This window comes from Balaenoptera borealis (assembly GCF_965194805.1).
Source record: "Balaenoptera borealis genome assembly, chromosome: 1".
NCBI classification, from domain to species: Eukaryota; Metazoa; Chordata; class Mammalia; order Artiodactyla; family Balaenopteridae; genus Balaenoptera; species Balaenoptera borealis.
In genome coordinates this window covers 1,218,803-1,232,734 of record NC_138860.1, presented here as the reverse complement: position 1 = coordinate 1,232,734, position 13,932 = coordinate 1,218,803, and the positions used below count along the sequence as shown (strand labels likewise).

The 13,932-nt window shown below is 59.7% G+C and overlaps 1 protein-coding gene across 1 annotated transcript in view; it reads left to right on the top strand.

Moving 5' to 3' along the window:
• Positions 1–13,932, top strand: part of LGR6 (leucine rich repeat containing G protein-coupled receptor 6) — a 98,361-nt gene that overhangs the window by 65,079 nt on the left and 19,350 nt on the right. The window contains exon 6 of the mRNA XM_082397385.1: positions 2–73. Within this exon, the coding sequence (XP_082253511.1) occupies positions 2–73 (72 nt within the window). The remainder of the gene's footprint in view (position 1; positions 74–13,932) is intronic.

Sequence of the window (13,932 nt, the reverse complement as noted above, 5' to 3'; positions counted from 1 at the left end):
GGCATCTCCATAACAACCACATCCAGCACCTGGGGACCCACAGCTTCGAGGGGCTGCACAACCTGGAGACTCTGTGAGTGCTGGGAGTCCTGGCGTGGGGTGGCAGGGGGAAGCGGCAGGACTGGGCTGCTGGGACGTGGCCTTTCTCTGGAGTGTTGCTCCCAGGGGGTTCCCTCCTCCTCCAGGGTGTGGGCTGTGCCCCCGGGAGTTCAGGGTGGCACTGCCCGCAGAGAGACCAAAACAATGAGATTTTAGACAGAAACGGACCTGCGAGGAGAATGAGGATATTGAGCCTGGAAGTGGAAGGCTTGGGTTGGGGCGGGGCTGGCTTGGCAGCAGTGACCCCCTAGCCCCCCCCCGCCACCATGGGAGAGCGGCTGCTGGGAGGGAGGGTCTCCGGCTGCTCTAACTCGCGGAAAGCCTGGCCGGAGGCGCCGGTTCAGCGCCCAAGCTGTGGACTCTGGAAAAGCCACATTATTTACCCATCATCGTCCTGGAATTCAGCTGCGGTCAGAAGGCACCCAAGCCCTCAGCACCTCCTCTGCGGTCCCGCGGCCCCCTCAGAGCGGGCTGGATGCACCCCCCTGGAGCCCACAGCCGGCCCACGGGAGGGGGCGGGGCTGCACCTTAGCCGCCGGCTGCAGGCCTGGGAGGGCACGGGGCGGAGCAGGAGCCCAGGCCAGCAAGGGTGAGCCCCCGACTCACGGTGCTGGTCCTCTCGCCGCCCCCCAACACACGAAGTGTCATTCCTGAGGGCAGGGGTTTTCAGGCATCTGAAGCAGCAGAGGAGAAAATGTGGGAGACAAGCTGTGACCTGAGGAGGAGGCCTGGGCTGGGGCCTCTGCGCCGGGGGCCTGGGCTGTCTGCCTTTGTGGCCACAGAGGGAAGCGGACAGGAGGCGGGGACCAGAGCTCGGGGCTGTCCTGGGCTCTCTGGATGGGGCGCAGCTCTTCCAGCCTCTCCACCTTCAACCTGATGCCCGGCGGGCCGGGGTGCCCCAGCCTGGGGTCAGGAAAGCTGGGCATCTCCTTGCCACTGCGTGTGGCTTGGGCTGCGTGCCCCCCCAACCCCCCCGCCAGCTGTCACGGGCGGCCGGACAGTGAAACGGGACAGTCTAGGCCGCTCGGTCACATGCTGGGAAATGGACGTCTGGGGAGCTGGCGGGGCCCCCTGGAGTTACCCTCCGTGGGGACAGAGCAGACCTGGGGAGTTAACTGAGAAAACACACCGAAGGCCCCAGCCAGTGCCCAGTCTCTGTGCCACATGTGACCTGTGCAAGCCTGCTGTGTGCGGGGTGCCTGGGGCCCCGGATGTAGGGGTGGCCAGCACCCCCTCGAGGCCTGGGCCGCAGCCGCCCTCCCTGGGGGATACGGAGTGCTGGGGCAGGTTTGGAGCTGCCTGGCGCCCAGAGAGCAGCAGGGAGGCCAGTGCGGCTGCCGGGGGCCGGGTGGGGCTGTTAGCTCTGCCGGGAAGTCAGCTGGGGAGGGGGCACATGCTGGGCGTGGGTTGGCACCTCTAAAAAGCCGAGAGCGCTGTTTTTTCACGGTCGGGGCGCGCTGCTTGATTCTTTCTCTGCGAGCCCTGGGTGGCAGCGCAGGGCGTTGGGCTCGGCTGGCACTGGCTGAGCTTCAGAGCCGGTGCCGCTGGCGCCCATTCCTTTCATCCGCGGCAGTGCTTGGCTCAGTGCACAAAGCCCAGGGCCTGCGTCCACTTTACAGACGGGAAGGCCAAGGCTGAGAGACCTGCACCGCGGGGGCAAAGCCTGCAGCCCGGCCTCAGCCACCCGGGGGCAGTAACACCCAGTCTCCCAGCCATGGGACCCAATCTGCAATTCCCCACCCTCGGTGACGCTGGATTAAAGGAGAGCCCTGTGCAGAGCTCTGACGGAGGTGGCACCCCATGGGGACCAGCCGCGCCCCACCCCCTCCTCCTCCGGGGCCTTGATCTCAGCACCCTCCCGCCCCACCCCTGAGGGCTGAGTTCTTCTTCCAACTTTTGATCTCCCAGTAAAAAGGGGGAGAGTGCATTCTTATCCTCCATCGCCCAGAGCTCGCTGGGGGGGCCGGAGGGGCAGCCAGATTAGAGGGGGGAGTGGCTGGGAGAATGAAAGGGGGAAGGAGAGGTAGTCAAACCTTGAATTGTTGCGTAATTGGCCTGCTCTACAGCCCCGCGGCTACCCTGGAGCTTTTGTGTGCGCGTCTCTCTGGAAGGGCAAGTCTCCCTGGGGCGGCATCTCTGCACTTAGACCCTTCTCATCAAACCCTCCTGCCTGAGCTGTGGTTTGGCTCCGTCTGTGGCCTGACCCTTCCACCTGGGGAGGAGGGGCCAGGTGCAGGCACACACACACACACACACACACACAGAGTCCCGCGGGGCCCCAGCATAGCATGGGGACACCCGTGGCCACGCGGCTTCTGTTGTGACCTGTGCTCTGAAGGCTAGGCTGCCTGGGTCCCAGCCCCGGTGCTGCACGTGCCAGCGGGTCAGCCAGAGCAGGAGGCTTCACCCCTCGTCTGCACGGGGGTAACCGAGGTAAACATGCGCCCTGAGGCGCTCCTTTACTCCCCAACGGCCTGCACACCCAGGCGATCAGGGCAGGGGCAGGGGCGGGGCCGGGGCTGCCGTCCCGCCCTCCCGCTGAGCAGCACAAAGCACGCAGGCTCCCGGTGGTGGGTGGGTGGGTGCAGGCCTCCTGCGCGCTCAGGAAGTCTGATCACGCTGGGAGGGGCTTGTGGGAACGCGGCTGCCATTCCCCCCACGCGGCCCTCGCCAGTCCAGACCCTGCAGGAAAGCCCAGCTGGAGGCAGACAGGACAGACCCTATCCTGTACCCACACCTCCTTTCTGCTCCCACAATGAGGATGCCCGGCCCCTGCGGGAAATTCGGAATCAGAGGTGGGCCAGCGCCCTGCCTGCCAAGTGCTGTTTCCTCCACTTTCCAGATCAGACCAAATCCAGAGATTTGGGGTGAGATGCCCAAGTTTCTACAGTTTGTAAGTGATGGTGGAACCCGAGCCTCTGGCCTCCTGATACATCGCTCCATTTAGTGCCAGCTCCTGTGAACTCAGACCAGTTATGGAACTTCCCGGTACCTGGGCTGAGAAATGAGAGAAAGCGTGACCCAGAGCGACCCTGGGAAGTTTCTCCGGGGAGGTCTCAGGGATCCAAACCAGGCGCGCCAGGCCCTGAGGTCAGTGTTTGGAAATCACGCTTGGCGACCACGGGCTGCTATTCAGAACTGTCACGGATGGTCCTGGAAGACCCAGCTGCAGTTACGAATAAAATTGTGCAAAAAAGAAAAGGCCCAACAGACATAATTACAACCTGAGCACCGCCCCGCACCAGCCCCCCAGATCTGGGGATTTGGTGTTTGCGACTCAGCTAGAACAGAGGGGCTGGGCTAGGAGGGGTCTGGGGACAACAGCGCCTTACCTCCCTCGGGCCTGGGTGATGGCTTCTGGGCCGCCTTATAACCTCATTAAACGCATCAGACTGACTGAGCCCCCGGGCTGGCTGGACCTCCCCCCTTCAGAGGGGAGCCTGGGGCCCCGGCAGGAACAGAAACCTCCGGGCTATAGCTCCCTCTCTAGATCAGGACCAGCATCCAGCAGAGGTCTGGGAGGACTGCAGGGCAGGACGGAGATTAGAAGATTCTGCCTTATGATCCAAAACTGCACATTCCGTGTAAAACCTCCTCTGGTGCAGACGCCCCAGGGATCTGCTTCTGCAGAACATTTTTACTTCACCAGCAGCCAAGGCTGCAATGTGTCCCTCTGTCTCCGCCTCAATGAAACCACCCAGGCCAACAGATTCTGCTCTAAACCAGCTTTGACTGGGTCCTGAAAGCATCCCGCCACCTCCCAGTCCTGGGCCCGACGGTCAGCTTTAGGCCAGGAATGGACAACCAGGCGGCTTTCCACGGAGGTCCTTCCAGGGACTGGGCTTGAGTTGGTGGACCTGGATTCAGACCCTGGCTCTGCTACAGGCGTGTGACACGTGCAAGTCACCTGAGCTCTCAGGAGCCTCAGTTTCCGCACGTGGAAAACGGGGGAGATATTTTACGACTCGTGTAGTGAAATTCACAGCCCTGGAACCCTGTGGGTGCTTAATTTATGTTGGCTTCTCCAGCCTGTCGTCCCATTTAATGATGGACAGACAGCAGTGTGCCTTTCCTCCCCCTTAATTAATGAATGTTCTTTTCCTTCCTCCCTGTCTCCCTCACTCCCTTCTTTCCCACAGCGCTGTGTCAGAAGGCAGCAGGGAGAGTGTTGTCCGCGGCTGTCCTCTCACGGTGGCCCGAGCTGTGAGCACCTCCTCTGTAGGGTGGACGGGGATTCCCGGTCAGCCAGGGCACAGCCACTGCGTTAGTTTCCTGCGGCTGCCATCACAGATTAGCACAGACTTTGTGGCTTTAAAAAAAAAACAAAAAACAGAAATGTACTCTCCCGTAACTCTGGAGGCCGGGAGGCCAGAGTCAGGGTGTGGGAGGGGTTGGTTCCTTCTGAGCGTCTGTGGTGGAACCTGCCCGGTGCCCCTCTTACCGTCTGGCAGCTGCTGAGGTCCCTGGTGTCCCTGGGCTGGTCAGTGCCCCCTCCGGTCTCCGCCTCTGCTTCACACGGCCTCTCCGAGCATCCTTTTCTTATAAGGACCTTGCCACTGGCTCCGCGGCCCACCCCAGTAAACCAACCATCTTGAGAAGATCCTCAACTTAATTATATCTGCAAAGACCCTTTTTCCAAACGAGGTCACGTTCATAGATTCCCGGGGTCAGGACTTGGACATGTCTGTTTGGGGCTGCAGGTCAATCCGCTCCAGCTGCCCGCTGGCCGGTGCCCAGGGTTTCCCGCCTCTGGCCCGACGTCAGCCTGTCAGGCCCGCGGCCGCTTGAGGCCAACCTTGTAGGAGTTGAGGAACCCTTTCCTCGCCAGTTTTTAATCATCTTACGTTTGTGGGTTTATTAACTGCAAATTAGTGGGGGTTTGTGGCTTATAGAAGAATTTATCATTCCATATAAAACTCTTTTTTCTGGCTTTTCCCGCAGAACCACTAATGACTTCTGACAGGCAGAAAACTGAGCTCCGGCTGGGTCTGCTCTGTGTCCTAGCTAGAACGGCTGTTACAGTCGTCCCCGCCAGGGCAGACCCTCCCGCCGCCTCGCGCTGGGCAGGCAAGGTCAGCGCGCTTATCACTGCTCGCCGCTGGCTCTGAGCGTCCTGCTTCCCCAGCCCCCGGGCCAGCTGGTGTGCAATGCGGATGGAGGGCCCGGAACCTCTGGGCAGCAGGTTCCCGGGTGGACGCCGCGGAGAGGAAACTAGGAAGTTGAGGTCTGGCCCCCAGGGCCCGTGGGCAGGAGGCACCGGCAGGAATCGAGGATCACCACCCTCCTCCTTCTGTTTCTTTAGTTCACTGGTTCCGTGAATATTACTGGGTGTCCAGTATGTGCCAGGCCTCCACTGTGGGCTCCGGGGGAACATTTATGAGCAAGAAAGACGTAGCCCTCATCACAGAGACTACGGGGCTCTAGGCCGGGAGTCCTGAGCGCCTCTTAACTTACCACTAATTCCAGCGTGTCTGCCCCCAGCACCCTAACTCCTGACCCCGGCGACCCCAAGGCTCGGCTCCTCTCCCTCTGCGTCCTCCGCGGGCCCCACCTTCTCCCGTCCCATTGATCTGCCGATGCCGCCAGCACGGAGGTCATCGCTCCTGGACTCCAGACTTAACGCCCGCAGGCCTTCCTGACGTGCTCACTTGGATGCTGACCGACATGCCAGCAGAGCCCCCCACGGAGCCCCCCCACCGGAAGTCTCCCCAGCTCTGCGGAGGCAGCTTTGCTGGACCTTGCGTGATGCAACTGCTCTCCTGTCACGTCCCGCATCCGAGCTGCGTCTTCAGCTCACAGTGACGGTCTGAGCGCTTGACGCCCGCCCCCGTCCCCAGGCCGCCCGAGTCTGTCCCCTGGTTGTTGCCATGGTCTCATCCTTGTCACTCTGCAGTCTGCGACCCACGCGACAGCCACAGGGACTTGAAACACAAATCCGATCCAATTGCTCTTCTGTCCAAACGCTCAGTGTCTCCCCGTCCGACTCTGGCCTCGGGTGACAAGCCCCTGCTCCCACTGGCCTCACCCTTGCCTGGCTCGGCTCCACCACAGTGCGCGCTTGCAAACGCCAGTATGTCCCGCCTCCCAACCCCTGCCCTGGCTGCCTCCTGTGTCTAGAATGTTCCTTCCACAATGATCTGCCTCCTGCAAGACTTTGCTCAGATGTCACCTCTCTAGTGAGGTCCTCCTCCACCACCATTTTGCAACTTCTTCCCGGCATTCTCCTTTTCCTGTTTAGTTTTCTCCACAATCTGATAGTCTTCGTTATTCGTTGATCGACGTCATCCATGGTCTGTCCCCCGCTCTGTCCATTCTTGTACTTGCAGCGCCTGGCACGGCTCCGGGCGCAGGGAGGGCGCTGGGCAGGTATTTGTTGAACAGACGAATGGGCTTGTGGCCCCTGGAAAATCCATCTCTCTGAGCTTCAGCTTCTCCCTCTGAGCTGTGGGAGCGATGGACCATCTCATCCACAAGGTTCTTCCCAGCTCTGGTCACCCGTACCCAGGGCTCTCGCCGAACCAGACTTAAATATCCACAGCCCAGGAGGTAGCCCAGGTGCCCCAAGCTCTCTAACTTGGAGAAATGCCCACGGGGGTGGTCCCTCATCCCTGCCTGACGCGAGGTCCCCTTCCCACAAGCCCTGTGCCCCGGACCTCGGGGCCCCGCCTTTAGGCCAGCTGCATTCTGCTGTGACCAGGAGCGCCTCAGAGCCTTCCGGTGTCCTGCATGGATGGGCCCAGCGTCCAGATTGTCCAGGTGAGGCGGTGCTGCCCATGGGGACCCACCCACTTCTACAGGACCCGGTCCTGCTCTGAGTATCATATCTTAGAGTGACAGGCTTTTCTGGGGAGGGTGGTGAGAATGTGAAATGTCTACAAACCTCGACCCAAAGAACTCGGGAGGACCGGAGGTGGAGCGTGACTTAGGTTACACACAGGTGGTCGTCAGGCGGATGGGGTGGGGGCCAAGGAGGAAGCGAAGGGGATGCTCTAGCCCAGGATGAGGACGGCAACTTCATCCTCAGGGCAGCCCGACAGCGGCGGCCGGGCAAGGGGATCGAGGCAGAGGCGGAGCCCTGGCCACCGGGATCCCAGGGATGACCCCGGGCGGGTTGGACTTTCCCGCTCACCTCCCTCCCAGTCTGGGTTTCTCCGATCCCCGGCGCCTCCTGAGGGCAGGCAGCATATAGTCTCAGTGTCAGAACCAACAGCTGCATTAAAATCAGCCACGCTACTGCATCAGGGACATTCTGGGGTTTCTTTCTGGCAAAGAAGAGGGTGTGGGTGGAGGAAAGGGGAAGGAGGGCATGCCCGTCTCTCCAAAGAAACTGAGGACAGTTTTACTAATTGCTGCATTAGTTAATGGGTGGCCTGGTCGGCAGGCTGTTTAGACAGTACAGCAGTGCTGTTAGTCATGAAGTTCTGTTGGCTCCTGGCTCACCAGGACGTCTGCCCCGCGTGTGTGCAGTCAGACCTGGGGCCCGGGCTCAGCAGTCAGGACTTGCAGGGTGCTCACCGCGCTTGGCCGCCTTCCCCACCGGCCTTGGGAGGTAAACGTGGCTCCGAGTGTCTGGGTTTTGTGTTTCGTGTGGGAGCTGGGCCCCCACATTCCTCCACATGCTTTTACCTGTGATCTGGTGATAAACACAAACATTAGCCTTGAGAATGAAAGTGTAGGTGGAAACCCAATTAATGATATTAATCTTTCCTGATGGCTGTGGAAAGTAGAGACCAACTTGTGTGTGCGCTGTCTGTTCTGGAGCCTCGTGTCCAGGAAAAGGAAGAGGGAGAGAATCGCACTGTGTGAGCACCTCCCGTGCGGGCTCTGGACCAGGTAAACAGAGTGCCTTGTGCAGTGGGCGTCCCTGAGTTACGGGTGAGGAAGCAAACAGCAAAGTTCAGTGACTGGTCCAGGGTGGCGCTGCTGGTCCCAGATGACAAGACCTCTTCCGCTCACTAAAGCAGAAAACTCACAGAAGACCCCAGCCTCCAGCTCGGAGTCACCTGCCGGTGAGCGTCCGGGGAAACCTGACTCCGCCTCCACTCACCCTCTCTCCCAGTCTCCCCAAAACCTCACCCTTGGCCCTGCTACCTGGAGCCCAGCGGGACACGCTCTGCGTAGCACAGAGCCCATGTTGGCCCGGGAGCCAGCAGGACTGGCTTCGGGGCCTGGCTCTGACGGGCAGAGATCTACCACTTCTCTCCGAGCCTCAGTTTCCTGATCAATAGAAAGACGGGGCTGGACAAGATGACAGTAAACTCCTGCCAGCTCTGTGCTCCGAATACACAGCGAGGCTCCCGGGGTTCCCAGGAGTGGCTGTTTCCTCACAGCCCGATGGAAGGAGAAACCGGGGCTGCGGGTCCTGGAGCATCACGGGGCTGGGGTCGCCTTCCTAGCTACGTTTGCCGACGACACCATTGGTCCTGGCTGGATGTGGCTGGGACGGCTGAGCAGACGACGGGGAGGATTAGCCACAGACAGCTGCGCTTCTAGAGCGAGTTCTGGCTGGAGCTGGGAACGGGTCTTCTTTAACCTCAGCCCTCCCCAGCTGCAGACAGAACACTTCCCTCTTCCTGGGCTTCTGGCTGACTCTGGGTTATTAAATATAATAGACTCTGCAGCCACGGATGAGTTTTCCAGCTGAAGTTTAGGGCATCGTAAATCACCTGCGACGGAAGAATCAAGACTCATGCCAGGGGAGGCCTTCCCTGCCGTCCCCAGGAGCCTGCAGGTCAGAGCCTCACCCGAGGGCCGAGACGCAGCCCCACGTGGCCAGCCGCAGGGGGCTCAGACCATCACCCTGACAGCAGACATTGATGCACGTGGCCGGTGCCTGGGCTTGGGGAAATCCACAAGGGAATCCATTTGCTTCCTGGTGCCAACAGGCTTCCCGTCTCACGTGGGAGACAGTGTGTACCCGGACCACCCCGTTCTGGACGCCAACAGCTAGGGCTACAACCCTGGCGATTCCTTTCCTAGAACTGTGGTTCAGGGATGGTCTCCCTCTGTGCCTCAGTTGATCTCCTGCAGAATGGAGGTGATAACAGTACCTGCCTCAAAGGGCTGGCGTGGGAATGAGATGAATTACAATAGGAAGTCACCTAGAACCATGACTGTTACACAGTAATTACTATTATTATCATCATCGTTATGGTCGCCACCACCAACGTTATTACCCATCTCACCCTGACCGTGTTTCTGGAGAAAACACCAGGAAAGTTCTGGAAGAGTGAGTAAGTCGTTCTGACTGCAGGGACTGGGTTGGATTCAAAGGATGTCTAGGGCTTTGACAGCTGAGGATGTGGGGAGAGCGCGTCGGGCTGAGGGCAGAAGAGCCACAGCTAAACACAGGAGGGGGTGAGACGGCAGGTGGAGCTGAAAGATCGCTCAAGGCGTCGGAGCCCAGGAAGGCACCCGAACGCTGTTCTGTGAGTCGTGAGAAGCCTTTTCTGAGCGTTCAGAAGGATGACAGCATCAGCTTTGCATTTTAGAAGCGTCTTTCTGGCAGGTGTGTAGTAGCTGAGTGGGGGCTTCAGACTCAGGTTCAAGGCCGGGTGTGATGCCAGGTCAGTGGAATGAGATCTAAATTGCTGTCCCCAATAGACCAAAGCATGAACCATAGCTCAAACATAATCGGAGTTTATTTCTGGATCACGTAGTAGCCCCAGGAGGCGCTTTTCCTCGGCAGGTGGCCCTCCTCCATGTGGTGACGCAGGGATCCGGCTTCTTGGGGTCCTGCCATCCGCAGGGCCTCATTGTGCTGGGCGTCCAGCTGGCAGAAGGGTGACGAGGCCGTGGAGGGGGCAGTCTGGCTGCTTTGTAGACCCTGCTCTCGAGGCGGCAGGCGTCACTGCTGCCCGCCTTCGGAGGGGAGGACCAGTCCCGTGGCCACGCCGGCTGCAGGGAGCCGGGAAGATGCCCGCACCTGGCTGCGCCCCCTCTTACAGAGGACTGCACTTCTGTGATGTTGGGAAGGTTCCGTCTGTGCTTCTGACACCTCGGCCACCAGCCACACGTCGTGACCAAGCGGCTGAAGTGTGGCCGGTGTAGCTGAACTTTTAATTTTACTCACGTGTCATACATTTACGTGGCCGACGGGGCTAGGGGCTGTGGCACGGGCAGCGTGGCTGCGGAGGGAGAAGAGGGTGGGTTTACGGGGACACGGCGCTCTCCGCCTTGGCCAGTTAACGGCTGGGTGTGGTCAGGAACCTTCTTTGATTCCTGTGCTCACTTCGCTCGACTGTAACAAGGGTGTAATGGGGGCAGCTCCCGGCGAGGCAGCTGCGGGACAAGAGGTCGTTTGGGTGGATGCTTGGTGCCGGAGAGGTTGTCCCAGGGGCGACCTGGAGCAGGGGCTCAGGCCGGAGAGCGCGCCGGCCCCCGCCCCGGCCTCACCTGGAAACAGTGCCCTTTGCTCAACCGAACCGCGTTGCTTGTTCTGCCCCGAAGGCCACCCCTCGCCTCCTGCAGACCATGCTCTCTGCCCTGATGTCCCTCCTGCTGCCTGCACCTGGTCCAGGGGCCGCATCCCCGTGGAGCCCTGTCTCTCAGCCACGTGCATCTCCATCTCCACAGGCCCTGGTGTCGGGTTCGTGGGACCCGCCACATCCTGCACAGCCGCTCATCCCGCCGCCCAGACGGGGTGTCTCCCATCCGTCTCTGCACCTCCCGCTCCACCCAGCCGGATTCTCTGTGTGTTTGGGGCCAGCAACAAACCCCTGTTGCCCTGAACTGAATTCCTCGGGGGCAGAGAGGGTTGCGGGGACGTTCCTGGGCCGTTAGACCAGAGGTGACATAGAGGTGACATCTATGCGGCCCGGATGAAGCAAGGCGTGGCAGTTACCCTTGAATCTGTGTAGATATCCAGTTGGAAAAAATCAGGCTACCTCTTTGGCATGTGGTTTGCAGAATTCTTTTTGACATTTGCACCATTTTTATTCTCCCACATTTTTCTACAAAAATAGCCTTTTAGTTCACATGCCTTGTACCACATGTCTTTCCCCACTGTCTGTCAGGCCGTTCCTGGTAAAATTCCTGACCAGAAACTACCGAGGAGGGCTGGAACCACTCGATTTGGCTGCTGGACATGAGTCCAATGAAGTATGTAAGGGCTCAACGACGGCGAGGTCCCAGGGGACCTGTCCCAGGCTCTCTGGCCCCGGGCAACCCTGAGGGTACCGCTCAGGACTGTCTGGTGCCTCTTGACATCAACCTCGGCATCTTAAGGCTGTCCCCGCAAATACTCCAGATTCCTGTAAGAGCCCATTAATGTTTCTCATTAATCAACTTGTCTAGACCTTTCACTGACTCACTTACTCAGACAACAGTGTTTGTTGAGCGGCTGCTCTGTGCCAGGACCCTTGTGGGGTTTCAATTAGAAAACAGCAAAGTTTCTATTTTCAAGGAACTTTCATTCCAGTTTGTTGGGAAGAAAATAAACAGATATCTGTCAGATGTCAACATGTTCCATGAGGAAAAAGAAAGCAGGGCATCTCGTTGTTATTGCCGCATAACAATCACCTTAAAGCTTAGCGGTTTAAAACAACATTTGTGATTTCTCGTGAACCTGTGTGCTGGCCGCTCTTCTGCTGATCTGTCCCGCGGGCCCGTCACAAAGCTGCCTTCCGCTGGGGCTCAGCCAGGGCGCGTGGGGCCTTGGTGCCGGCCACCCGCCCTCTCCACGCGGCCCTCGTCCCGCGGGAGGCCAGCCGGGCTCTCACACGTGGTGAGGGCCCTCGCAGAGGACGCAGAGGCTGTGAGGGCTCCTGTGACTCAGGACGGGGCGGCCCCATGTCACTTGCACCCTGTGCCGCTGGGCACTGCCGAGTCTCCGGGAGCTGGGAGGGCGAGGCAGCAGGGGACTCGGGCCACTTTTCCGGGCAGCTTGATTGAGCTGTAATCCACCATACGACGTTGTGTAAGTTTAAGGTGCGCGACGTGATGATGTGATTCACTTATGCTGCAAGATGATGAGACTCGGGGCCACCTCCAATCGACCACACAGGGCAAGGGAACAGCGCCCAGCGGGTCAGAGGGGGCCTCCTGAAGAGGGGTTATTTGGGCAGAGGCCTGAGGGAAGGGCGGGAGTAGCCGTGCCGACGCCTGGAGCGTCCCAGGCGGATGAAATTGTGAGCAGAAGCTCTGGGGCCAGACCTGGCGGGCCTTTGCACTGAAGATGATGCTGCAGTAGTAAGACGTCCGAGCGAAGATGCTCCCGTGTTACTTGTGGGAAATCTAGTTCTCCTGGGGCAGCAGAGGAGGGTTCCTGTATGGGCTGAGCCAGGCTGAAGGGGGCTCTGGATTTGGAGACGTTGAGACGGGAGGGTGAATCGTTTGCACAATCAAAGGTCAGAAAAAAAATTCACCTACCCCGCCTCTGCCTCCATCCCCAACCCTGTCGGCCCGATTTTCCAGGCACCTTCTGCCGCTCCCTGTAGAACCCCAGGAATCTGCAAACTCCTGCGGCACCTCTGGTCTCAGGAAGGTGCGTTGCAAACCCCCTGCCCTCGGCTCACCTTCCCCTCATGCGGCCCGGGGGGCCTCTCTGAGCGAGTCCAGGTGTGCACACGGGAGGGGAAGGTGTCTGGTTGCCTAAAGGACAGGGCAGAGCAGAGCAGAGCAGGGGTTACCCGAGGTCACCAGGGGAGTCTGAGCGGAACCCGGGAGTTGTGTCTGTGTGTGTGTGTCAGGGGCCAATTACCTAGCTCTACTGTCACTGCCCCTCTGGCCCCTGGGCCAGGCGCCTGGCTCTGCCTGTGGACTGTTAGGTGTCATGACCCTGCCATGCAGAGGAATCTGTCATTTTCTCTGTGTTGACCTGTATTTACCACAAAACCTGCAAGTCACTAATTAAAGGGCCTCCCTGTGGCCCTGTCCCGGCACTGGATGGCCTCGTGAACGCTGTCAGGGCAAGGGGGGCTTTCACAGGCCGGAAAGGTGGGCTGGGGTCATCCTGGGGGCTCCAGAGGACACTGCCCCTGAGCCGTCCCTCCCCTGCCAGAGCAGGGACCCTGTGCTCCAGCTGTTACCGACCAGGGTTCTTGGCCTGCTTTATCAATAGAAATTGATCAGAGGCCAGACAAGAATCTCAGGCCAGGCCTTACTGGGGCCCCTGCTGCAGCAGTGGGGAGCGAGGACAAACAACAGGTTCCCGTGCTGGCCCGCTCTCTGAAAGGGGGGCGAGCTTCTTCCTTTTGTGGGGTGAGGGTAGGGGTGTGTCCAGAGGTCAGGCCAGAGGGGTAGCTTAAGTGGTCTGCCCACCCCTTAGGTGGTGGTGTGCGCAGGGGGCATGCGCAGTTCCCTGCTTTTGCTCCAGGCTCTTCAGAGGTGGCAGTTGGGTTTTTTGGTCTCTTCGCATCTTTTGTCCAGAATTTGCCCCAACTGTGCACGCACACGGTTATTTTTAGTCCCACACAGTTTCTTTGTATTTTGTGGCTCGAGGAAGAGATGTGTCCAGGTGCCAGCACTGCAGCAAAGGGGCCCAGGTCCCAGCCTGGCTCACAGCCACCGGCTTGTAGAGGTGCCAGGATGGCACTCCCAGATCAGGCGCATCCTACGTAGGGCCGAGGCACTGGCTACTGAGTGAGAGAGAAGCCAGCTTTACAGCTCTGAAAGCCGACATCCGTCCTGAAGTCTCTTGGTGGGGCGGGGGGTGGGGAACATCCTCTAAAAGTCCCTGTCGCCCTTACCTACCCTCCACTCCCAGTCTCCACTCCTCAAAATGCGCACCCCTCTTCTGGCGGGGCTTCCCCGCCATGTGGGAGCTGGGTTCTCAGTCTCCTCCGAGGACGATCAGCTTTGCTCTTGGTCGCTTGCATGTCTCCTCCTGCCCTT